This window comes from Setaria italica, chromosome V, assembly GCF_000263155.2.
Source record: "Setaria italica strain Yugu1 chromosome V, Setaria_italica_v2.0, whole genome shotgun sequence".
Lineage (NCBI taxonomy): Eukaryota > Viridiplantae > Streptophyta > Magnoliopsida > Poales > Poaceae > Setaria > Setaria italica.
In genome coordinates this window covers 39,564,079-39,588,703 of record NC_028454.1, presented here as the reverse complement: position 1 = coordinate 39,588,703, position 24,625 = coordinate 39,564,079, and the positions used below count along the sequence as shown (strand labels likewise).

General features: G+C 42.6%; 2 protein-coding genes across 2 annotated transcripts; both read right to left on the bottom strand.

Moving 5' to 3' along the window:
• Positions 1-1,496: 1,496 nt before the first annotated feature.
• LOC101772574 lies at positions 1,497-18,728 on the bottom strand. The gene is made up of 2 exons (XM_004970247.3): positions 17,913-18,728; positions 1,497-1,768 (listed from the first exon to the last, which is right to left on the bottom strand). Exons 1-2 carry the CDS (start codon positions 18,465-18,467, stop codon positions 1,754-1,756), a joined length of 570 nt encoding a protein of 189 aa, XP_004970304.1. The 5' UTR covers positions 18,468-18,728; the 3' UTR covers positions 1,497-1,753.
• A 4,089-nt stretch (positions 18,729-22,817) lies between these two features.
• LOC111257361 (L10-interacting MYB domain-containing protein-like) lies at positions 22,818-24,304 on the bottom strand. Its single transcript, XM_022826734.1, has 3 exons — positions 24,011-24,304; positions 23,495-23,800; positions 22,818-23,399 (listed from the first exon to the last, which is right to left on the bottom strand). The coding sequence occupies exons 1-3, from the start codon at positions 24,302-24,304 to the stop codon at positions 22,818-22,820; spliced, it is 1,182 nt and encodes a 393-aa protein (XP_022682469.1).
• Between the last annotated feature and the right edge of the window lie 321 nt (positions 24,305-24,625).

Below are 24,625 nucleotides of genomic sequence, written 5' to 3'. Positions count from 1 at the left end.
CCTAAAAAGTTTAGGAGGGGTAAAAAAATTTAGGAGTTTAGGCTCCTAAAGTCCCTCTGGACCCCACTACCCCTCCCAACAGCACGTAACCCCACCCCCGCGTCTATCCCGACCGCTCCCTCCTTCCTCCACGCCACCCGCCGGATTCGCCGGCCTCGCTTCCTCGCGCCGTCGGATCTGGCGCCCTCGCTCCCTGGCGTTGCCGGCTTCGCTCCAACCTCTAGCGGCCACCCTGTCACTCCATCCGCCGCATTCGCGCGCCCCACCACCCCGACCTTCCGTCGGCGGGACTGGAGGACGAGGCCCTAGTGAGCGGGGCCGGCGGCGGAGGTAGCCCCGGCCTGTCTTCCTCCTCCCGCTCCGGTCCGCCGCCGGATCCGCGACATCATCGGCAGCAGCAGCGGCATGGACCCGGAGCTCCCTCGCGTCGCCGGATCCCCCGGCTCCGCCCCCCGTCCGCGCCCTCCCCCCGCCGGATCCGCCACCCCTTCGCGCCCAAACCCGGCAGAGGCAGCGACGGCGCCGGGGCTCCAGCTGCTGGACCTGCCGGAGCACCGAGGCTCCCGCTACCGAATCCGCCGCCCCCAGCCCCAGGCCACCCTCCCGCTCCCCTGACGCCGGCGGCCCGTTGCTCCCCTTGGACGCCGTCGGCTGGGCTGGTGGTGGGGAGCGAGTCTTGTTTGTCGCGTGGGGGCAGAGTGCGAGGAGGGAGAGTGCTTACTTGCGCGCGATCTTCCCCGGGTCCTTGGGGCCGCTGCTCGTTGCCGCGCTCGCCGCCGCGGCGGAGCTCTAGGCCTCGTCCTCTCCCTCGCCCATGGCGGAAGCTTCGAGCTGGAGCAGGAGGGAAGTGCGCGGATGGGAGAGGAGAGGAGAGCCTGCAGCGTGGGGGTGGATGGGAGAAGGAGAAGGAGCAGGGGTACAGGGGAGAAGGCATTTTGGTCCTTTTGCTGCAGTACTTATTGGTTTTAGTCAGTTTTAGAAGGTGGAACCAAATAGTATTTTAGGAGCTCTTAGAAGGCTCCTAAAACTGACTAAAAATGTTAGAAGCTAAAAATTTTAGGAGATGGGAACCAAACAGGTCCTAATTCTAACCTGAAAGCAGGTAAACCAACATCGGTCAGCTTCTGAACCTGCCAACGGCACCTGCTGTAAACCATTCTGTTTCCGAAAAAAAATGTAGGTTTTCATTAAGATGGGGCTGCTGTAAACCTATGAATACGAAACCAATCATACGCATGCATGGAAACGTAGAATTAATAAGAGCGCAACGGAGAAGGTTCACAGCAACAGTAATGCTAATTCCCTTCATCTAATTAAGGGTTCTCATGTCTGCAACCATTTATCTTTTCGTCAGTGAATCCACATAGACAAATCTGGTTGATTACTGAAAGCTCAGATCAGAGGGCCGAACAATCAGCTTATCAACCAAAACGACACAGCGGGACAAACTCCAGAGATTCCTACTCCGACCGGCAACAAATAACACGATCGACCGATTGCAGACCAGAACCCTCGTATATTTGTTGGCCCAAATGATCCCTTTCTCATTAACTACACGTATATAGCAGTTTGGGGTACATACAGAGACAAGCAAGGATAATTTAGGAATAAATAGTTACTACATAGATAGATAAGGTGCACATGCACCACCAACTACACCCAACACACATGACTTATGCTACCAATTTTCACCTACGGGTTCATTCCAGTATTGTGTAGTAAAAGTTCAAAGGCACGGACCTCGCTGCTGCCGTTAGCAGAATGGGAACTGCAAAGACATGGAAAATGGCTAATGGTTAGTAATAATCATTCAGTTGGAAATCAGATCAGCAGAGGCCCCCTCGCTCTTGCACTTTTTTTTTCTTTGCTATATCCTATATTACATGTATATGCAAATAAAATAGCGAATAGCAAGATGTACAATTCAATGAAAGTGCATGTATCTTCAAACAAAAAAACTCAAGATGAACGAGCCAATGATCACTAGCTGTTCAGCATTTTCAAGTGAGCTCAAGAATTTTCTGAATTGAGTTAACGAATTGATCATTATGAGCATTGCCTAGCTTTAAAAGTTAGTAAAAGTAATGCCGATTTTGCAGAGAATGTTCCATTAAGGCTTCTATTGTTTTTTCAACGTACCCAAAAAATTGCTGATAAGTAGCACTATTTCAGATATTTTTAATTTGGTTTCATCAGGAACAAGTCCAGCTTTTGAGCTAGTTTGGATGTTGCCAAACCTGAGAGCACCAAATGGCAATACATGTCCCTCTAAAACCTGCTCAGGAACATTTGTTTCACATACGTACACAACTGAATAAGACAAAAATACAACAGTAGTACATACTGGATGCTACAGTGTTATGTACAAGTAGTACATACTGGATGCTACAGTGTTATGTACAGTATGCTAGAACTACCACTTTGCGTTTATTTTTATGAACGATATCAGTAAAGTGTAATTTCATCAGAAACGTTACTCTTGGTAACTATTGAACAGCACTACAGCAGGGAACAAAAAGATGAGACTGTATAAAAAACTGAAACAAAATATATCAGTTGATAGCACTTCATGCAGCAAGTGGGCTACTTGTTCAAATGAACCAACCAGTGTGAGGGTAACCAATGACAAGATGGGACCAATGCTTCAATTAAAGTGTACATCTGCCAGATGTACTGTAGCAATGCGAATGTGTGCCATGAGAATTGAATTTAGACTACAATACTATTCTTAATTTAAATTATGAAATTTCATTGCTTGCATTTTTTCAGTCACTAGGAGGGATAGGGCAAGTTCACTTTTAAGGAGGGTTGGAGACAAGTGAGTCTTGACCTCCTCCATCAGTTGCTAACTCTTATTTGCCATGTCATTATCAATTTATCTAAAGAGATAGTATAAGAGACAATTTCTTCAACGATCTAACTCTAAAACACTTCTCAAAACAAACCTGGGTCCCAAAATAAAGAAAGATGGTTGGAGCTGCCAAAATTGGGAAGTGTGCTTGAGACTATCTCTTGAGTACGAGCAACTTTTTATCTCTCCTCCACATAGGACAATTAATGATATATATTACCTAAGACCTAGCTGACATGGCCTTGGAGGCCTAAGGAACCAAAACCCCAATTAGGGATGTTTAGCATCACAATTGTGTGTGTGCGGTGGTGGGGGTTGGGGGGGGGGGGCTGAACTTTAGTGTCCAAAAAAACGTCATTGCAAAAGCCTAATAAAAGGGGCCTAAACTCTAAGTTTTTTGCCTCCGGTGGCGTTACTTGTTGACCGACCCCGCTGCTTAGTCAAATTCTGCCATGTCATCTTCAAACCCACACGCGGGCGGACCAACACACCCCACGATCGCACCAGACACTCCTCACATGCATAAGACAGTTGCCCTCTCTTACATCCCTTGGGGCCCACATGTCAACCCGAGCTCTTTCCCACCCTAAGCCTTTCTCCTAACCAGGGCACTTGTATCTCACTCCTTTGCACTCTCTCACATCCTTCAAGCTCAAGAATAAGAAACCATGCGGGACGAACCCTAGGGCCAAATTCACCTTATCCCCCATTGATCAAGCTCAAGAAGTCATTGGAGATCATCATGGAGGCTCCCCTTGATGGCTTCAACTTCATATTCTCCATTGGTTGAAGGAAGCAAGCTTCATCAACACCATTCCCTTCACCAACTTTTCTCATCGATCTTAAGAACCATGAAGAGGGCATGAGCAAGCATCTTCATCCCCACCCCTCTACTCCGATTTGAGGCTCTCACTTGTGTTTGGCTTGGTCATGATTAGCCTCCATTTCTCTCAAATCAATCCAATTTCATTCCAAATTGACACTAGCTCCAAGCCTTAGTTTTGCCCTATCATGCATGCTATGAAAATTGTATCTCTTGATGCGTGTCAAAATTAGTTTCCCAAACTAGCTCCGATCACCTCTAGGATGCCATAGGACTTACGAGTATATCTTCCTCAAAATCCAAGATTGAATTATCTACAATTTAGTTCAGATTTCAGCCTTCATCCTTGAGGCTATCCGTTAGACCGCTCCCTAGATCGATCAAACCGGGACCCTCAATCTAATTACACATAACCATGAACAACTTCCCACAACCCGCAGTTGAACCACCACCTTTCGCTGTTGGACCGCAAGCCTCGAGTAGAACTAAAGTCTATTGTGACTAAGCAACTAAGATATTATCGGTTGGATCAGTGCTTGGGACTATTCAACCAACATGAATACACATAATCTATGCCCTAGTTTCTTGCACACATCATCGATGCTCGTCTAAACTTGTACGGTTCCATGAGCATCCTTCCATGCCATCTGTCTTTGCACTGTTATTTGTAAGTACGTTCATATAGGTTCCACCTCAGGAATCTATAACAGCAAGCAAGCCTGGAGCCATTGTGGTGCTTCTCACATACCATGCAAGCACCTATGTATCTCACTCTATTTTTCAAATGTGAATGTCTTATAATTAGAGTAAAGTTTGTGGATGGGTATAACAATGTTTAGGCATATGCGATGAGTAGAACCTATTAGGCATGAATACCTCTTGTTAACTTACCTATTCTAGGATGAGTATGGTTGTTGGACTTAATGTTTACACGGTTACACTTATGCTTAGTCATACTTAGGCTGTAGAAGTCGATTTGTGGCAAGGGTGGCACCGCACCACTACTTGCAAGCTTAGTCATACCTCTGGATGATGCTTGAATTAGTAAATTCTAGATACTATGTCTTTTGCTTAATCACTTGACAAATTGCTCGCATTTTAGAACTTACTTTAAATTGAAATTTGCCATATGCATCCACCAAATGTATAGTACTATGGGTAAGTCTTGCTAGTATAAAATACACTAATGGTGTTGATGTAAGTTGTTTTGCACATTCCCCGAAGGCCATTGAGGGTTGCACGCGGGGGCGTTAGTGCATGGGTTGGACATGACTACCATAGTGTGTAACTAGACTAGAACAAGTTGTTCATATATATACCTATATCAGCTTTTTGTTGTGCGTATTCTGGTGTCCTCGCTCATATTTGTGTACACAACACGACCATGATCCTTATTATAATTATGCTAGTGGGTTGTACTTGGTGCATCCTAGGGATACACGAGGTTAAATTAGTTAAGCCGAACTGGTAATTCATTTTACGATTACACATAATTAATTTAACTTTAGTGGGTCCTTGTAGGACGAGTCCGTCCATGTAGTGGATTATTCCCCCCAGATGCAGGATGGATCAATCCATCCAAAACAATTGGATGGGGGCATCCCACTACGTCTCACGCAAATGTTGTGTTCCTCTGTCCCTCACATAGGCTGCTCTAGCGCGAGAGCGTTGTGGGTGATCTCAAGCCTAAGCTACTCTAGTAAGGCAAGTGCCATGCAAGCAACCTTGATCTTGAGCATTGACAGGGAAGGCCAGTGAGAGTGAGGGTAGTTGTGGTAGTGCTGGTGAGCAAGCTTGAGCTCTGGATAGGAAGATCAAAAGCTCCATCCAAGCGAGGGCGAGGAGGGGCAGCTGTTGCTGGTGCGGGCCACAAGGTCGAACGGACCTCCATCTTCGATAAAGAAGTGTGGTTGCGCCATGTAATGCTAGGATTCCATTACTAGAAGAAAGAAGATAGGAATGGTAGGCTAACATGTGGTTCACTGGGCTAACGATGCCTAATGGTGTGGAAAACGCCATGCATCTCATCCGGTCCAATGCCTCATACCAAACAAAAAACTATGGATCCATCCCCTCAACTAAACACAGGATGGAACAATTTGATCCTAAAAATAGGGATGGGGTCACCCCATATCACCTTATCCCAAATCAAACACAAGCTATGTAACTAGAGCAACAACCTTACTAATCTATTTGGCCTTCTCAATAGAAAAGACTAGCCTAACGAGTGATTGATGCCTCAACTGCATAAGTTGACATCACTACCATCAATTTTTGATGTGGGCGTAAACACGACAATCTCCACTATATGTTGTTGCACTATTCATGCATGGTTACTTCTCATGCGATCACACTTTCAACTAGGTGTTGATCAAGTTAAGCAAGTCGATAACCTCATAGTATGTTTCATGATTGCCCTAGGGCATGCCATTTTAGTCCGATACAAGATTAGGTTGAGTTGTTTTCTTAATTTTAGAGATTAGTCTCTTCAAGGTCAAGTCTCCCTACGTATATTAGGATGCGATTGTATCTCTTTTAAGGAGTAAGTCTAACTAACCCCCACCAAAGTATTGAGGTCTGGTTTCTTTAGCCCCTTAACTCTAAAACTAGGTATTTGACCCCTCAAAATATTCATCGCTGTCTAGATCACTCCCTATGGTGGTTTTTATAAGTGGTTTTGCTAATGTGTCAGGCTATGTGACAGATGATGCGCTAATGATTCACATGTTACCCCTCTCTTATTACTTCTCTTCCTTTGTGTGGTATATGGCCCGACATGTCATCTCTTTCTTTCCTCCTTTCCGTTCTTCGAGCAATAGCACCCAAGAAAATGGCACAAAAGTGGTGGAGGCGTGTGGCCATGAGCACCCCTCACATGATATGCACCAAACAAGTGAGAGGATGTTAGTCAAGCTAAATCGATGGCATGTTAGGCCCACAACCATATGAGCACAATGGACGGGCAATAAAGACAATCAACACGTTGCGCAAGTATGAGCCGACGAGCGGCGACACTGCGAAAAGACAATTCATGGAAAATTTTATTTGATTTTATCGTTCAACTAGAGCAGCATGCCAAAATTTGGTAAATTTTGCAAATATGAGTTGATATGTCCTTGCTAAATTGAGTAGTGAGCTTGATTGATTAGCATAAAACTTGCACCACATCTTCCTCAAGGTAACACGCCATATTAGCAAAGCTATCTTGAAAACCACTCCAAGGGGTGATTTAAATAGTATTGATTACTTTAGGGTGTTGCATTCTTCATTTCATAGCTGAGGGAATTAAGCAGCCGAGCCTCGATACTTCAGGGGTTAAGTAGACTTATTGCCTCTTTTAAGCAAATAATATATCATGATTATTAGTACCCTCGCCAATACCTACCCTTGTGGTGCGGGTATTGCGCCTGGGCATGGTCGAACAATTGTTGGGTTTTGGGTTCATCTAAAGTATGCCCATGACGCCATTGCACACAACTATGTGACCCTAAAGGAATTTGTATGTTTATATTGGAGGAGTTTATGACTTGCGCATTTCCAAATCAACAAAGGCACGAATCAATTTAAATTTTAGGTTTCTAGAATGTGTATAAAATGGCATGAAAAATCTTCAAGGACTAAGATGGGGCAAGTAGAGATTACAAATGTGGAGATTGCAAAAAAGGGCTTCATGGACTAAATTAAAAGGATTATAGACTAGGAAGATCTCTACTTCCAATCGGAGCGATCTCCTTGTGGCACACTTCACAAAATAGACCGCAAACAGAGGTTGCGAAGAAAGAACTGGAAAAGGGCAATCGAAAGTGTATTTTATGTAGGGTGCTAAAGGGTGTAGATTACATCCTTTTTCAATGTGTTATAGCTAAGTTTGTGTGGGTTTGCTTCAAGGAAGCACTTGGGTGGGATAGGGTCCGAGATACCTTAAAAGACTTCATCAAAGTCTGGCTACCATTAGGGTGCAGAAACTAAGATTTCAAGCTGTTTGTTGCTTCTAGAATGGTGTGGGTGTCGTGGAATACAAGAAACAAGATGGCTATTGATAAGATCTTTCCAAAATCAACTAATGAAGTTTTTTGCAAAATGTATGCTTGTCTATAGAAATAGCATTTGCACTTGCGGGATTTAGACAAAGAGACACTCGACGAATACTGGGGGAGGATGAGAACATGACTAGAGGAATTTTGGGGGACCTTAGGAGGCTGAGTACACGAAGATGACTTCATGTAGCATCATTCACCTCGCCGTTGTATAGATTTCCTACATGTTTTCATAAGTTTTAGATTCTGGATCTTCGGATAGCTTCAGGCTTTTGTTGTCATTTCTGTCTGCGCTCCAGCGTCAGTTGGTAACCCTAGCGAGATGACTGGTGTGTGCATGTACCGAACTATTATTTGCTTACATAAAAGTAGGGATGATTCTTTATTAAAAAAAGTAATCTAATTGGTCTTATTACAGAGTCAGCGCACTTTGCCTGAGCTAGTGTTGCAATTCTGGGTAGGAGCTTATGTAGTGATGCCTCAGGGATGACTGAAGCTAAATCTCATCTACAAACTTCGTTAGATCTCTGATATCATATGTGATCTTGGATGTTCACCTAAGTAGATACATATCACTTTCACATGAAGATTGCAGGGCACAATTTTGCACTGGACTCTAACCTCATCTTTAGCATAATTACTCCCTCTGTTTCAAATTGTAGGTCATTTTGGCATTTCTAGGTTTATAGATGTTTGTATGTGAAAGAGCATCTAGGCCCCTAGTGGGTTTTGGTGTGTTGAATGACAACTAGATTAAAGGTCCAATGAACTTGTGAAGCATGTGAGCAGGTGTAATGTTATTAATGAATAATCTTTATGGGAAAGATTCTATTAAATGGCTCATATGGTGAAAAGAATAAGTGTGATACATGACATTGTTCATCTAAGCATGAAAAGCAAGCAATGGTGTTAAAGATGAGTTTGAGGCTTGGTTGATAGCCTCATATTGCAAGATTGCTTGTGTTGAAGTTAGAATGTCACAAGAAGGAATATTATGTGTGATCCCATGATGTTTATATATGATATCTGACAAGCAAATAAAGGTGAAGATAAAGGCATGATGACATTGGGTTATTCTTCGATCTCTAAATAAAATGAGAAGCTTGTTAGCAACAAATGGGATATTGAAGTCAAAAGAAGATACGATCTCAAGTGGTTTTCTTTATTGATGTCAAAACAAAGCTAGACTCAATGTGGCAACGGTTGGATGAAGAAATCAAGCAAGGGATTAGCAACGAAGTACTAAGCGAGGTTTGGTCAAGTGGTGGCTTGAGCCAGGAGCTTTGCTAGGGTGAAGTGGCTAGTGCTTGGAGGATTTTGAGGTATGAAGTCAAGCCTTACTGAGTATAGCAATAGGATGCATCAAATGTTTATTGAGTCATATAAAAGGGTGACTTGTGATCTAGAATTGGATTTCATTCATATGTGTTGAATATTGGTCCAAGTCCCTAGCTCAAGGTTGAAGTTCTCAAACCAAAGAGATAAAAATAGATGCAGCTCTCAAGTGGATATATTAATCAAGTATGGCATGGTTCATGATGATAAAGCTCAAGTAAAGGAATGTTGTGTTTATATTTTGATCTTGAGTATAGGTATGCCGTACTATCAAGAGGGATGTATCACATGGTTATTTGATAAAGTCTCAGTTCTGAAGTTTCCTACGTGAGTTGATGAGAGACACAAAAGCCACACGTACACGACCAGTCAAGCAGTGGCAAAACAGAAAGTTCCAGTTTTGGGAACAAGAGGCTCCAATTTTGAGTGCCACGTGTCTCTAACGGCTAGTTGGTTTGAAAAAATGGAGGTTGTAGTTTTGGGAAACCAGTAGTTCTTGCTTGTGTGCTTCCTGCCTATTCTAAGGTAAACTAAAGCCAAAATAGTTCTTCCCAACCCCTCTTTGTGAGGTTGTGCAATTTTTGCTAGATCCTGTGAGTTGGGTAGTAGAGAGGAGCCATTCGTGAGCATTAGTAGAACACTCAGTCCTTAAGCACTAGTTTGCCTTGTCAAGTTTCAAGTGAAGCATTTGTTATTCTTGGAGGTGTGCCTCCTACACTGCTAGGCATCGCCGGCTGGCTCCCAAAGGTGTGGTGAGCAGCGGCAAGTTTGTGAAGGCTGCGGCCTTGCCTCCATAAGGAAAAAAGTCATAAGAGACCCGGCATATTGGAAGGGAGTTGAGTAGACTCGTATTCCAATGGGCTCCTCAACGGTGATGTAGGATTCACAGCGGTGAATCGGAACTTCGGTGAAACAAACCCTCGTGTCTCTTTGCTGGTTTGATCTCATTTGCATTCATTATTAAACTTGTGAATTTGGTTGATCTACTCGGGTATGAGTGTTTGTGGAGTGCAGGAACTTTGTGAACCTGCTGAGAAACACCCTGTGAGCATACTCTCCAAGTTTGGTTTGATATTGAGCTCAGTTTCACCTCATAGGTTTGGGGTCTTCTTTGTCCGAGCCAAAATCGGAGGTTCCGGTTTTGGAAACCGGAGGTACCGGTTTCTGACTGAGAGAGTTTTATTCCGTTGCATAAGTGTCGTCTCCCAGCTCCGGATATTTTTGTAGATTTCTTCGGAAATTCCGTAGGTTGCGGAATTTCCGAAAACATCTCCGGAAATACCGGAAGTTGCTAATAAACTTGTTTTAAGTTGCGATAATTTCAGGGTACGCCTATTCAACCCCCCTCTAGGCGACATCAAGATCCGTTCAGTATGCATCTAGACATATACTATATTTAGGTGCATACAAACATCTATGCACCTAGAAAAGTCAAAACGACCTACAATTTGGAACGGAGGGAGTAGTTACCAACTTACCGAGTATGGGTAAATCCTATCCTGCTTGGCTCCCCTTTTTTTACTTCAACTTATCACTTAAAACTCTACTTTTTAGAAAATGTTGATCACTTGACTCTATATTAATAAACCATTTAGATAATATATTTTTAGACTATATACAATGTACCATGCAATAAGATTATTTTGAATGTTGACTTTATTTGGCTCAAGATCGAAGGTTAGCATTTCGTTTTGGTTTAAAAACATCAAATAGATTTTATGTCAAAGCTTAGTAGTTAAGATGCATCGTGTCCTCCTAGCACATTCTCTTAACAAATTAGCCTGCCAATTTTGGCAATTTGGTTTATAGTACATCCAAAAAAGCTTAGTTTGATATAAAGTACAATGATATTGCACCATTTGTTAAATTTAATTGGGCTTGGCCCACTTGTTTCCTAGTTCGGTCGAAACTCCAAAATGTCTTGTGTGTTACAGGATAAATTCATGGCCCGTGCCATCATTACCAAACATCCTCATCTGTGGAGGAACTTTGTCACTTCTCTAAAACACAAGAGACTGACTTTGGTGGATCTCATTGGGTTTCTACGAAGAGAAGGTAAGGACGAAAGACACATGCGCTTGAGGTGGCGAAAGGAGTTCTAAAGCCGATCTAGTGTAAAAGGGACTTCTGATCTCACAAGAAAAACAAGATCAAGTTTGATAAGAAAAAATAAAGCTAACTAAAACAACCCAATTATAGAAGAAGGAAAAGGAAAAAATGAAAGCGCTATTATTCACCTAATTTGTGGTTCGACACCGGTCCAATACAAACATGTGTGGTGACAAGTCCCTATTTCCTTCTTAGCAGGTCGCAAGGGTGTTCTCCCATTGATGGGGAACATGTCTCTTGCTATTGTTCGAGGAGTCGACACAGTTGATCTAATGTTCACTTCATGAAACGTTGTGTGGCCGAGGAATGTGTAACATGCACTATCCATCAAGCAGAATCTCATCGGCGTGTAACTCCTAAGTTAAGATGGTGATAAATTGGTATTGTCCATTCAATAAATATATTGTATCCAAATTAGGATCTTTTATTGGTAAAGGCTATGAGTTCAAATGTTTGTTCTACTTATCTGTGTCAGCCATGTGCAATAAAGTGGTTAATCATGCATGTAATGATAATGAGCCTAATGTGTGGCATTCTTGACTTTTTCATCTGTATCTTGGTTTATGATCTGCCTAGCCAGGATGCGTTTAATCCCAAAGTTCATCATACTTAAAGGTTCTAAATGTCAAATATATGTGCAATTAAAGCAACCTCGTAAGCCTCACAAGACTGCATAAGTGAGGAACTTGGCATCGTTAGAACTAGTTCATACGGGTCTATGCTAGATGAACGGTGATGGAAATACATAGCTCACTACGCTATATGATTCGACTAGGTTGTGTTACGTGTAACTTCTAAAGAGGAACAATGAGACATTACACTATTTCAAAATCTCTAAGGTTGAGGTGGAAAACCAACTTGAGAGAAAGATCAAACGTGTTAGATTGGATCATTGAGTACTTTTCGAATAAGTAAACTTCATTATGTAAGGAACATGGTATAATCCATGAGATGATGCCGTCCTATTTTCCCAAGCCAAACAGTGTGGCTAAAAAGAATAATGACACTTAACTGAGATGGTTAACACCATGTTAGAAATTGCGGTTCTTTCCTACAAATGGATGGTTGAGGTTATGTTGACTACATAAGGTTCCCACAAAGAATAAAGAGAGCCTATTTGAGAAATGGAAAAAAAGAAAGGCTAACACTTTCGTATTTACGCACTTGGCTTGTTCGGCAAAGGTCAACTTACACTTCAAAGTGTAAGTTTGGATAGAAAATCATTGCTTGTATCATTCTAGGTTACGCCTTTCATAACATTGGAAATAAGTTCTATATAATGAAATTTGGAGTAACTAGCATGCGTGTTGGTCGCATGGATATGTCACATTATTAGAGAATAGTTTTCCAATGGAGACACCTAGCTCATCTAGTCAAGAACCCATCTTAACCCTTGAACAACATGCTTGATAGAACACTTTGAATAACCCCACTTGAGGAAAATCAAAATGATTAAGACAATGAAGGGCCTCAAAAGAGCAAGAAACAATGGCTTGCAAAGTCTTTTGGTGATGACTCCATTGTGTACCTCGTAGATGATAGCCATAGAACCATTGTGAAGGCTTATGCATATCCAGAACTTGAGCATTGGAATGAAGCGGTCCCGAGTGAAATGGATTCCATTACGTCTATTGCAACTTGGAATAATGTTGATTGATGGAAACCCGTAGGAGTTGAGTGGGTGTTTGTGAAGCTTTGATACGATTGAGAAGCACAAGGCGGGACCTATAGCCAAGGGTAACACCTAGAAGGAAGACAAGTATTTTTTTATTACCTACTCAGTACTCGCATGTTGTCAAATTGACCACCATTCGAGTACTACTCTCACTATATCTATACAAGGTCTTATGGTTAACCAAATGGACGTTAATATGGCTTTTCTTAATAGAGAGTTAACTAGAAAATTTACATTGAACAACCACATGGATTTGTAGTGATAGGTTAATCAGGAAATACGTGTAATTCATTGAAGTATTTGTATGGTATTAAACAAGCACCCAATCAATGGCATAAAAAGTGCGACATAATTTAACATGTGTGGGCTTTAATGTGAACGAAGCCGACAACACTTACTATGGTGGGGGTTGGGAGGGGTCTTGTGTATATATGTCAATGACATACTGATATTTGGGACTAATCTTAATATGATTTAAGGAGGTTAAAGAATTTTTTTCCTCAAAATAATGAAATGAAGGATCAAGGAGTGGTTGATGTTACCTTGAACATTAAGCTTAAGAGATAAGGTAATGGTGAGGTTACCCTCATGCAATCCCAATATGTTGAGAAGGTCTTAAATTGCTTTAGCAGTGCCCTCAAGCTGACTCAAACATTGTGTAATTTCAGTGTGATATTGAGGAAGAACTGAAGGATCACATTGGATCAATTGATTCAGTTAGCGTTACGAGGCCTGATATTGGCATTTGTTGTGAGCAAGCTAAGCCAGTTTTATCTAATTCAAGAGACTGTCATTGTTGTGATAATTACCATATCGTTGGCTTCTTAATGTATTTAGCTAGCACTATGAGGTCTAATATCTCATTTGTTGTGAGCAAACTAAGCCAGTTCAAGCCTAATCTGAATGATGATCATTGCAGTGCTCTTGAAAGATCGGTGAGTTTTCTGATAGTGATGCAGATGAGATAAAAGCCCTGAGTGGATATGTATTCACTCTTGGAGGTTGCACAGATTCATGGACATTTTGCAAGCAGGTCATCTTAAATTATGATTGTTAAGGTGAACAATTCTCAAGAGAAAATGAAGTCATCTGGTCATATCAAAAGACGGTTAAAAGTTTGCAAGAAAATAAAATATTCTAGAGTAATAGAATTGGACTATGTCTACATAGGTATAACCTTGCACGTCCTTTCACAAAAGTTCCTACGTGGAATATGATAGATGAGCCATCAAAGGAGATGGCTTGAGACCTTAGTAAGTTATGCAATTGTGATAATCAATCCTATGTGATCGGAGATCTCATAAAGTAGGATGACGAAACGCTATTGGCTAACTGGAAGGAGGGTACCATTGTAAAGTCCCTCTCCATTGGAGATGCAATTCTCTCTTAATCTATATGACATGTTGGTTTTACCTCAATGTGCTCTAATTGGCTTGCTTAAGCCTTCAAATTATCCGACATAGCATCTTTAAATAGCACACATGTATGAATTAACTACCATGCGCACGACCTACGAGATTGGGTGAGGTGATCTATAAAAAGCTCATGGAAAAGCCCTTGAGTAGCACTTATAAGCTGCTTTCAAAAGCCTAGTGCTGGTTAGGGCATGAGTGAAGCTTGGTAGCACAAACTTTCAATTCAAGGCTAAGTCGATTATCCATTTATGATCAAAGTAGAGCTCTAGGTGGATGTTCAACCCTAACAAGGTCTTGGAATTTGATAATTGGTATATCACAAGTGTACCTTCTGCTCTAGTTGAAACGCTGGTATATCAAAACAACATAGAAACTAAGTGCATTTTTCATGTGCCTTAGAATTTGGTAGGGGTTGTTAGATTTAATTAGGCTTGGCCCATTATTTATTAATTATATCAATAAAATCTCAACATCCAAGTTTAAAGTTGAGAGTACTTGTGTATGAACCCTGCATGGGAGGTTAAGAGGAAGGTGAACCAACTTATTATATGGATGGATTTGTTGTGCACCTATTGAGAGTCTTAAAGTGAGAAAGGTGTGCCACACACGTGCGCACGTGCCATGTTGTATTCAAATTTGACGTGACGTGGCAAGATAGGTACGGGACATGACACAATGTGGTGCATGGAGATGGTGTTTTGCCATTTACGAGGATTCAGAACACAATCAACATATCGATTCACTCTGAATTTTTACTTGTAATCGATACAGAGTGATTCTATCATACCATTACGCGGCATCAATAATGATCCAAGTTCTAACCCCTTCTCCCTTGGCGCCGAGGGATCTCTTCTCTCTACGAAAGGTTAGACACCCAGCGCACCTGAGACCATAGCACATCCCAACACTTCAGAATCTTTGCCCTTGCACCCCGTGTGTGCATAACCGAGGCAAGAAGGCCTCATAAGCACTGGGATAGGAGACCGATAATGTCTATGGGGAGGGATCACGCTACTGCTCGCTAATTATTCTGTGACGACAATCGTGTACTACATCAACCAAGGTGCATCAATCATCTGCAGTATGCCAAATCATTGCAATGCACCGAGCTTTGTATAACTACATCGACAAGCTCTCACTAGAATATTGACTGGTGTACATAACAATGCCTTTGTTGCTCAGGTTCTTTTTTATTACAGTAATCACAATTGTGAATGCTACACATATGTATGTGTACATCTAGAATAGCTTACTCAAGTTGTATTATACTGTTCATATTCCTGGTTAGATGCCTTCTCTGTTTAGTGAATTTGTCATGATTTATCTACTATTTGAACAGATTAAAATAGATAATAAAAAGCACCTAATTCTGACACCATTTATATCAGGGAAGTCATTCCAATCGATTTGCATCACATGATGTTATACTAGACAATTGAAAGCGTATGCCAATGCAGAAGGAAACAAATTTAAAAGAAAGGATGGGTGAAATATCTACTTAAAGAATAGTTCCTGTTTTTACCAAATAAGTCATGAATTTTAGACCTAAAAGTTAGTTAGCTGCCACAGACTTTTTCCTCAGAATCTATATTGTCTTATTTTAAAAAGGAAATGAAGTAAAGCTGCATAGGACCTGGTAGTTCATTTGAACTGTGTAGAAAAGATACATTTCAATTTCAGCATCAAATCAGCATGATTTCTTTTTGAAACAAAGGGTGCAAGTATATATCACATGATGGATTAAATAACAAAGTGGGTTGTTTTAGAAAGCTACACGCCAGCTACTTACTGCTAAAGCAGCAAAGCAGTTTTTGAACAGTGACTTCAAATAACGTATTTAGTAATTGCAATTCGGTGTTATAGTCCAAACATATGTGTAGTACATGCATTATGAAGTATTGTACTTCCTATATTTGTTACGTTTGCACAGATCTCTATTTGAAAAGAAAATAGAGCCATTATGGATCAGAGAGAGAGAGAGAGAGAGAGAGAGAGAGAGAGAGAGCAATTTTCAACTTGGTGCAAATGGATCATTAAAATGGAAAAGCAGCAGCATATACGATTGAGGACCACAGAACAGTACTCTTAGTTGGCCAGAATGATTGAAGCCATCTGGAAAGTTTTATAAAGTTTAATCTCTGGGTACTGCATATCAATTCGTGTCATCACCGTGTACCTGTAACAGTGTACTTATGCTAGCTGAGACCCATGTCCTAGGTAATGCTAATTACTTGGACCACTGTGATCTTAAAAGATCCACCACTATGCAATATTCCGGACCCAGTATCAATCAAATATAATTGAACCAACAAAAACAAAAGTACAGCACAAATCAACAAAGATGGAAAGAATCAAATAACAAAAGGCAATTGCATGAAGCAATGTTAAAAACATGAAAGCGAAATAATCAGAGAACATGAGTAACAATCCCCAGCCCAAGTTCAATCAAATAGTGGTGGAAAACCAAAAAGGAGTAATCAAAAATAAAAAGTGAATTGGCAAAACTAATAAACTTGAGTGTGACTTAGCTTGAAATTGATATCGTTGTGCCAGGATCACAAGTTGTTTAGGATGCTAAAGACCGACCAAAACTATAGACTAACACTAAATTTGCTTGTAGTGCTCTTGATCATCCAAGGAAGAACAAATGAAGGCAAACAGAAGAGTGTGTTCAACTGTATCCACTATTCCTAATGAAATCATCTAGTCTTTCACGACATGTATTGGGCCGAATTCTATATCGTCTTTGTGCTGGATGGAAGGTGTTTGTTATGGTTTGGGCCTGACCGGTACTCGTGATGATACTACTATACAGGAATATGATGTTTGCTTGTAGCAGCTTATTAGGCCCCAATCATTTGCAGGCCATCACAAATGGAAGGCAAAAGAGAGAATAATGTAGTAACATCCTTTATTCGTAACGGAATTCAGATTCCAAATCAGTGCGAGTGAGAAAAAAGAAGAGGCTGATCTTTACAGTCGTTTCAGTTTGCTGCTGACTCTCATTTCCTAAGGCCTGATCACTAGTGAAAATTCTGATTCTTTTAAACACTGGTGTGACTGGGTCGCGCATTACTGCTGAACCAACGTGTACAAAGCAAAGCCAGTTCTACACCATCTAGTCTACTCTCACTTACACCAAGTGCTGGTGCGCAATACTGATGATCCGGGCACTTGCCAGCTGACCATCCCAAAGTGAGCACTACATGAAAAAGGCGTCCTCTCAAGCCTCCCCTTGCAATCCCCACCATAAAATCAGAGAACATTTTTCAAAACAAAAGAAATCCAGGAAGGAGAATCACACTTGCAGGTCGATCGACGGCGATGATAGAACACATCCAAAATCATCACTTGCAAGTTGCAACACAGTGAATTGACAACGCCCAGGCCCATCAAGTTGCTCTTGTTCTTGACAAACTATGGAATACTAGCAGCCAGAAGAAAAGAACACAAAAGCACAGACAAATTACCACACAGTACCATACACACCCTCGGTGCTGGTTGCTCTTTGGCATACGGTATGCAGTGTGAATTGTGAGTTGGATTGGAGCTAGCAGTTAACTAATAACACGCCGCACATGCAATACAAAGAGATGCTCATGTCATGCAAAGAGGGGGGCACGCGTCAAGCAGTGGCGAGGGGGATCGATTGATCGGGGTATCACACCTTGCTGTGCGGGTGGTGGTCGTAGAGCAGCGTCGGCGGCGAGAACACCGCGTAGTTGTGCTCCAGCAGCTCCGACGACCCGAAGCCGTCCTCGTCCTCCTCGTCGTCGTCGTAGTCCCCGCCGTACGGCGCGGCCACGGCGGAGGCGTCGTCGGGATGGTGGTCCGCCGCGGCAGGGCTGGGGCTGGCAACAACGGTGTCGCACGACGCGGCCGCGCCCCCGGGGCTGAACCCATGCGCGGCGCCGCAGTCGATGTCAGCGGCCGCGGTGGGGTTCTCGGCGCCCGCGCCACCCACGCCGGCGAGCTCGTCGGGGCTGTACTTGGAGGGGTCGGCGTCGCGGCCGGTGAGCTCCTGCACGAGGGCGCGGAAGCCGGCAGCGCTGGTCTTGACGCGCATGGGGTTGGAGATGTACAACACCTTGATCGGCTTCTTGCCCCCGCCCTTGCCGCCGGCCCCCTTGTGCTTCCCCGACGAGGCGCTGCCGCCGCCGCTCCCAGGAGCATTGCCCCTGGGACTGCGCTGCTGCCGCTGGCGCCGCTGCTCGTGATCCATCGATCGGCTCAGCTCTAGTGGAGACGCGGCGATCTGGGGAGAAGGAAGCGGGAATTCGGAATGCGCGAGCGGGGGCGAGGACTGCTACGACGTCTAGCACCGGCCATGTAAGGACAAACGGAAACGGGTGTTGAGGAACGGGGGATTTTTAGCTGGGCGACGGAGGTGGGCGCTGGCGTCGTGGAGGAGTAATGGCACGGAGGCCTGGGCTCGGTGAGGGGGGAAGGGGCTGCCCCCGTTTTGGGGAGAGAGACGGGGGCAGGCATGTGATCTGGAGAGAAAAAGGCGAGACGGGTAAGGAGGCTATTGGCTACGTCCACCAAAACAATAGTTTAACCCATTCAAGACAAACAATCAGTCCACTGGTTTTTTCGTTTGGATCAGTCAAATCACTGATTGTAAGGTTGTCGACCGAGATTTTAGCAGTTTAATAAGTTCATCTTGCGAAGAGAGGATGATATGTACTCAGTTGTTAATATTGTCTCTATATCATAGTAGCCTCTTGCAACTGAAATCTACTTCTACTCTATTTGTCCACTAATATAAAGATTTATAAAATTTTAGGATAAGCAATATTACAGTACCCCTCAACATATAGCAAAGGGCCTCTGCCTAGTGGTTAGAGCATCTGAGTAGCACCCAGCAGGCTCGGGTTCGACTCCATGTGAGAGCGAATTAAACGGCTTAGAATATAAAAATTATAAAAAAATAGATATGGGATTCCCCTACTAACTTCGATCAAAAAATCACCAAAATAAACTAATGTAGAAGGAGTCGAGGAGCATTTATATTTCTAGATAAATTTTTAAATGTTAAAAATACGTATATTTGTGAATGGTGAAACTGCTTTTAGTCGTGGATACATATTATTTTAGAAAATGTAGTAGAGCCAAACATTGTAAATTTATGACTATTAAATCTTTTTAAATCATTATGTTTATATTATACATATAAAGGCTGAAAATATTTTTATATCACTATAGGTTATTATGCTCTGGAGATGTATTAAAAAATTAATGTCAAAACAAAATTACATTTTTAAAATTTTACTTCGATAAGAACAACATGTTTTTCAAAAGGAGCATTGGGGAAGAAAACTATTAGCTGATAGTACACCACAAATCTCTCCTATCAAGAAAGAGATGCCCGTAGGATTATAGCAAACTAAGAACGGTTTCAAAGCATATATTGTATTTAAAAGTGAATGGTTAATTAGTCTTAAACCGATAAAATATATATGTACTCTCTGTGCATAGAAAATATCAGTTTTGGAACTTCATCTAGCCATGTGTTGTGGGAGTCTTGTGCAAATATGGCCACTCAACAAAAAGGCAAGGTACTTGGTGCACACCATTTATACTTCCCTAGTTTCGTAAACACAGTTACTTTTTAAGTGATTTGAGAATATTTTTATGTTTTGGTACACTATACACCAGGAAAAGGTGTTTCCAATAGTCAATCGCTTTAATCTTTAGTGGATAATACTTATCCATATTTGAATATATTAATTTAGAGCAAGATAATTACTTTATTTTAACTAATTATCTTGTCCAAATATAAAATATTTTGAAGCCAAGGGTATATATTATGATCACTAACTATTCAAATTAGAATTAGCGTAACTCAATTGGTTACATTTCTTGTGTTGAAACCTTTTCATTCGGATTCAAAACCTAGACTTGGCATGTGCGCTAGCACATTCCTAGGTTTATTCAAAGGAATAAGAGGTATTATTTTTGTTCATATTTATTTTGACATTATTTTATTCAATACGTCTCTTAGCAAACATGAAGGCTAACATTAGCAGTAATCTCTCAAATCATACTTTGAGCTGCCACTTGCAAAAACAAGTTCGGGTTCTTTTTTCTTCTGCTAATATCAATTAAATAATAATAATATATTGGGTGGCGCTAGCATTTTCGAGAGGTTGTAACGGGAAAGCAGGTCCTGTCTACGAGGAGGTTAATGCAAAAGGTGAGGCAGCAGAGGCAGCATACGGTGCCCAACCCGACGCCGATTACGTTCACGACGTGGCGAGCCTTCAGAGGGTGGGCCTGCGTCAGCTATGGGTCCCACCATGACGTGCTATTTCCCCCCCTTAATTCTTCATCACCGCCCGCCATGCCTTACCCGCCTCCCCTTACCTCTGTGCGACGCCACTGACGTGTGGGGCCCGCATTCGGCGAATCAGCCAACCAGGGTGAAGGGTCGGCGGCCGTTTCACGTGCAAGTAGAAGGAAGCCAGCCATTAGCCAAGAAATCAAATGAGCGAAGGAAATGGCGTGCCCGAGTCCTCCCGTGGGGCCCATGTCTTGGAAGTGGTGCTTTCCTGAGGCATTGCTGTAGCAGTCCTTTATGAAGCGTGGACCACACAAACGGTTCAATAAGGGAAGGCCTATCTACCGCGCGCTCAGCACAATTTTGTGTGCTTTAAAGATGCCACGACAGTTTTGTCAGGATTTTAATTTTTTAAAAAGAAATATGGTCGTCGCAGCACACCACTTGCTCCCTTATTAAGGGCCTGTTTGGGACTGCTCCGCTCCAAAAAAAATAGCTCCACTCCACCAACTCCACCTTTTGTCAGATCCACTCCACCAACTCCAGAAAAATAGGGAGCTGGGTACCTGTTTGGCTACCGGATCCAAATTCAGCTCCAAAAATTATAGGAACAAGTGGGAATAGTCGTTTTTGCCCAAAGGTTTTGCTCTGTGCTACAGTTCCGCGCTACAGTACCATGCTACAGTGCTGCGCTACAGTACCCAAAAGGTCATGCACTGCTTATGTTTCTTTTTCACATGGAAAAAAAATTTCGTACTAGATAACATATCCATTACTTGTTCCAATAAAAATTAAAATTTGTTTCATGTGACATCAAATGAAATTACAAAATTAACCACATCAATATTAACTAGTTCCAAGCAAGAGAAAGAGCGGTGGCCAACTCATCACGAAATACATCCATAGTAGGAGCATTGGCATTCGAAGTAGACCCGTCCGACGCCAAGGGAGAAACTGCATATTTGTTATACCTTTCCGGGATAGTAGGTATGTAATTAGGATCACGATCACACCGATCAAAGTCAATGTCTTCACCTCCATGTTCACGGATATAATTATGAAGGACCATAGTAGCCACAACAATCATCTTTTGCTTGTACATAGGGTACGGTGGCATCTTGTAGAGAATTTGCCACTTCATTTTTAATAATCCAAATGATCTCTCAATAACATTGCGAATAGATGAGTGAACACGATTGAACCTTTCCGCGGGAGTCTTTGGTTCCATACCCCTATGCCATTCGGGTAAATGATACCTTTCACCCTTGTACGGAGCTAGATACCCAGGGCGATTAGGATAACCCGCATCAACAACATAGTATTTGCCTGCAAAATGAGTAGATAATATAAGTTATTATTTGTTCAGCACTAGGACAAGTAAAACAAAAATCATATGAAGACGATGTTACCTTGTGGAGGATGTGGGAAGAATTCTTCGTCCACTCTAATTGCATTGTACAGCACACTTGTGTCATGCATAGCTCCGGGTTGACCCGTGGATACATAAGTGAAACGCATGTCGAAATCACAAACAGCTAGAACATTTTGTGTTGCCATTCCGGTTTTCCCAATATATCTTACCATCTCCTCAGGTGACAGAGCGACACGAATATGAGTACCATCAAGAGCACCTATGCAATCTTTAAAGTGTGGATATGCATGTCTGTCATCTCTTATCCTTTTATGGACAGTAGGGAAGTTTGGATTTTTTGGTCTAATAAAATCCTTTGCCATAGCAATCAAACATAATAAGACCTCATCAAATTTCCTACTTATAGTTTCACCGGAGTGGTTGAATCTATTTTGAGCTCTCCTATTTGACTCATTTCCACCCAAAGTGTATAATAAGATGGCCAACATCTCAAGCGTGTTCATATGCATCGAAGGTTTTAGCCCATACCTTCCCACCAATAAATCATGAAGATCCATAAGTATTTTCTCATTCATACGAAGTTGTCTATGGCATTCTCCTGCATTCCTTATTGTCTCCATCAACCATCCCATGCCACTAAGGTTTGATATTCTTGGTGGGTTTTTATCTAGATATAGATCGACATAAATTTGAGCTACTTGAGCACCACCAAGAACTAAACTCCAAAACTGCGCACTCTCCTCACTACTATCACTCTCACTCTCGGACACCTGCAATTTGACATGAAACAAAATAACATGAATACACCATTGTTCAAGTGACATTAATACAAAAGGTTCAATGATGACAAAGTTCAAGTGACATTAATAAATAAAAATAAAAATGGTGTCCACATAATTGAAAAAAACAAATGGTGATCTTCAGTTCCCGTATTTGACGTTGAACTTCCTCGTAAGCCAACCGAATCTAATGTCCTTAGTTGGAAGTGTCATGAACATGTCCCTTTGATCTTTCTTCACAAACAACTCAGTAGCAATAAAATGCTCATCGGTACCATACCCCGCTCCACAATCCAAAACAAGATCCATTACTTGTTCAACAGTAACTTCGCCAACCTTTCTTGATGTGAAAGCCTTGGCTTGTTCAGCTATCTCACTAATTTTTTCTTGAATCACAAGTGCGGTTCCTGTTTTTGCTTTCTTTCCTTTCTCTATGAGAACCCTCGATCTTCTTTTTGCATTGCCAATGGATGGAGATACCTCCTCAATGTCATTCACAGCAACACCTCCATTATCCTCAATGTCATCCCCACCACCATCAAGGTTCTCACCAACATCAAGATCTACTTCAATAGGAGTGTCATCATTTTGGGGTATGATAGGGTTCGAGCTCATAGGGTTCCAATGATCTGTTTCATCATTAATGATGTCACCAAACATAACGGTCAAATCATCCACATTTTGCAGAGGTTTTGTCCTGAACCCGCCGCATCCTGGGATATCCTGTAGTGAAAAATAAGATAAGAAAATAGTGTTAGTTATGAGTGAGTAACGAGTATGAATGATTCATTAAAATTTTTAAAAAATTACATCCTCACCTTTCTTGCCTTCCTCCACCACTCATCGTCCATGTCAATCACACCCTTTGTTCTATCCCAACCTGTTCCTGTTTGCCTCTTCATTAATCTATTCCATGCTGATAATTTTATCTTCAACTTGTCCCACTTGTTTTTCAATTGCATCTTGCTAAGATAAATTCCTGTCATCTGATAAAACCTATTTGACACTTCTGTATAGCCTACAGAGTTCAAATGTGTATTTGGTCTATTGCCTTTCTTAACTTGTTCTGCAAACAAGTTACAAACAATCGATGTGTATGCGTCGGTCCAGTCCATCATATCTCCCTGACCATGTTCAACGTCAGAACGTCTTTTGTAATAAAGACTATTTAACTCACAGGTTGTGTACTAATTAAGCATATATGTATCTTGCAGCATCCACGTCAGTTTCCTACTACTACTAACATAATATTTTTGTTACTGTTGTTCCATCCATTCAATACCAAGCAAATGTATCAACGTATATGAAACGTACACCAAGGACAATTCACATACCTCCTCTTCGTCATTCTTCTTCGCTGCCCTAGAGGGCTTCTTGCTCTGTCCTTGGCCCCGACCTCTTCCTGGCCGCTTCTTCCCACGGCCATGGCCGACACTTGCATCTTCGGCACCAAGAACAACCTCATCCAAGTCAGCCTCATCGTCGGCCAGGGGCTGCTTCCTACCAGTGTGGGCACGGGCGCCACGCCCGCCCACCGCCAAACTACGGCCGGCCGCGCCCAAGGCACGACCGAACCCGGCCTGGCCGACAGGCACGAACTCATCCAAGTCAGTCTCATCATCGGCCATCATCGTCCTATTGCCGGCATAGGCACGGCCGCCCACCGCCAAGCCACGGCCGGCGGCGCCCAGGCCACGGCCGTTTTTTTCCAGGACGCCGGCGCCCAGGCCACGGCCGGCGGCACCCAGGCCACGGCCGGCCGCGCCAAGGACACGGCCGGCGCCCAAGCCGGAGGCCTCCAAGCCGGCACCCATGCCATGGTTAGCGCCCAGGCCGGCGCCCAGGCCACGGCCGGCGCCCATGACGGAGGCGTCCAAGCCGGCGCCCATGCCACGGCCGGCGGAATATAGGACAGCCCCTTCCAGGTAGACGTTCCCCAGGCCGGCGGC

What these genes read in the sequence shown, in the direction of transcription:
- LOC111257361 (XM_022826734.1), bottom strand. Translation starts at nt 24,304, where the DNA reads ATGGCCGATGATGAGACTGACTTGGATGAGTTCGTGCCTGTCGGCCAG. An exon ending in AGAAGAATGACGAAGAGGAG is followed by an intron (nt 23,801 to 24,010) that starts GTATGTGAATTG and finishes GAACATGGTCAG; the next exon opens with GGAGATATGATGGACTGGAC. An exon ending in GGTGGAGGAAGGCAAGAAAG is followed by an intron (nt 23,400 to 23,494) that starts GTGAGGATGTAA and finishes TTTTCACTACAG; the next exon opens with GATATCCCAGGATGCGGCGG.
- LOC101772574 (XM_004970247.3), bottom strand. Translation starts at nt 18,467, where the DNA reads ATGGATCACGAGCAGCGGCGCCAGCGGCAGCAGCGCAGTCCCAGGGGC.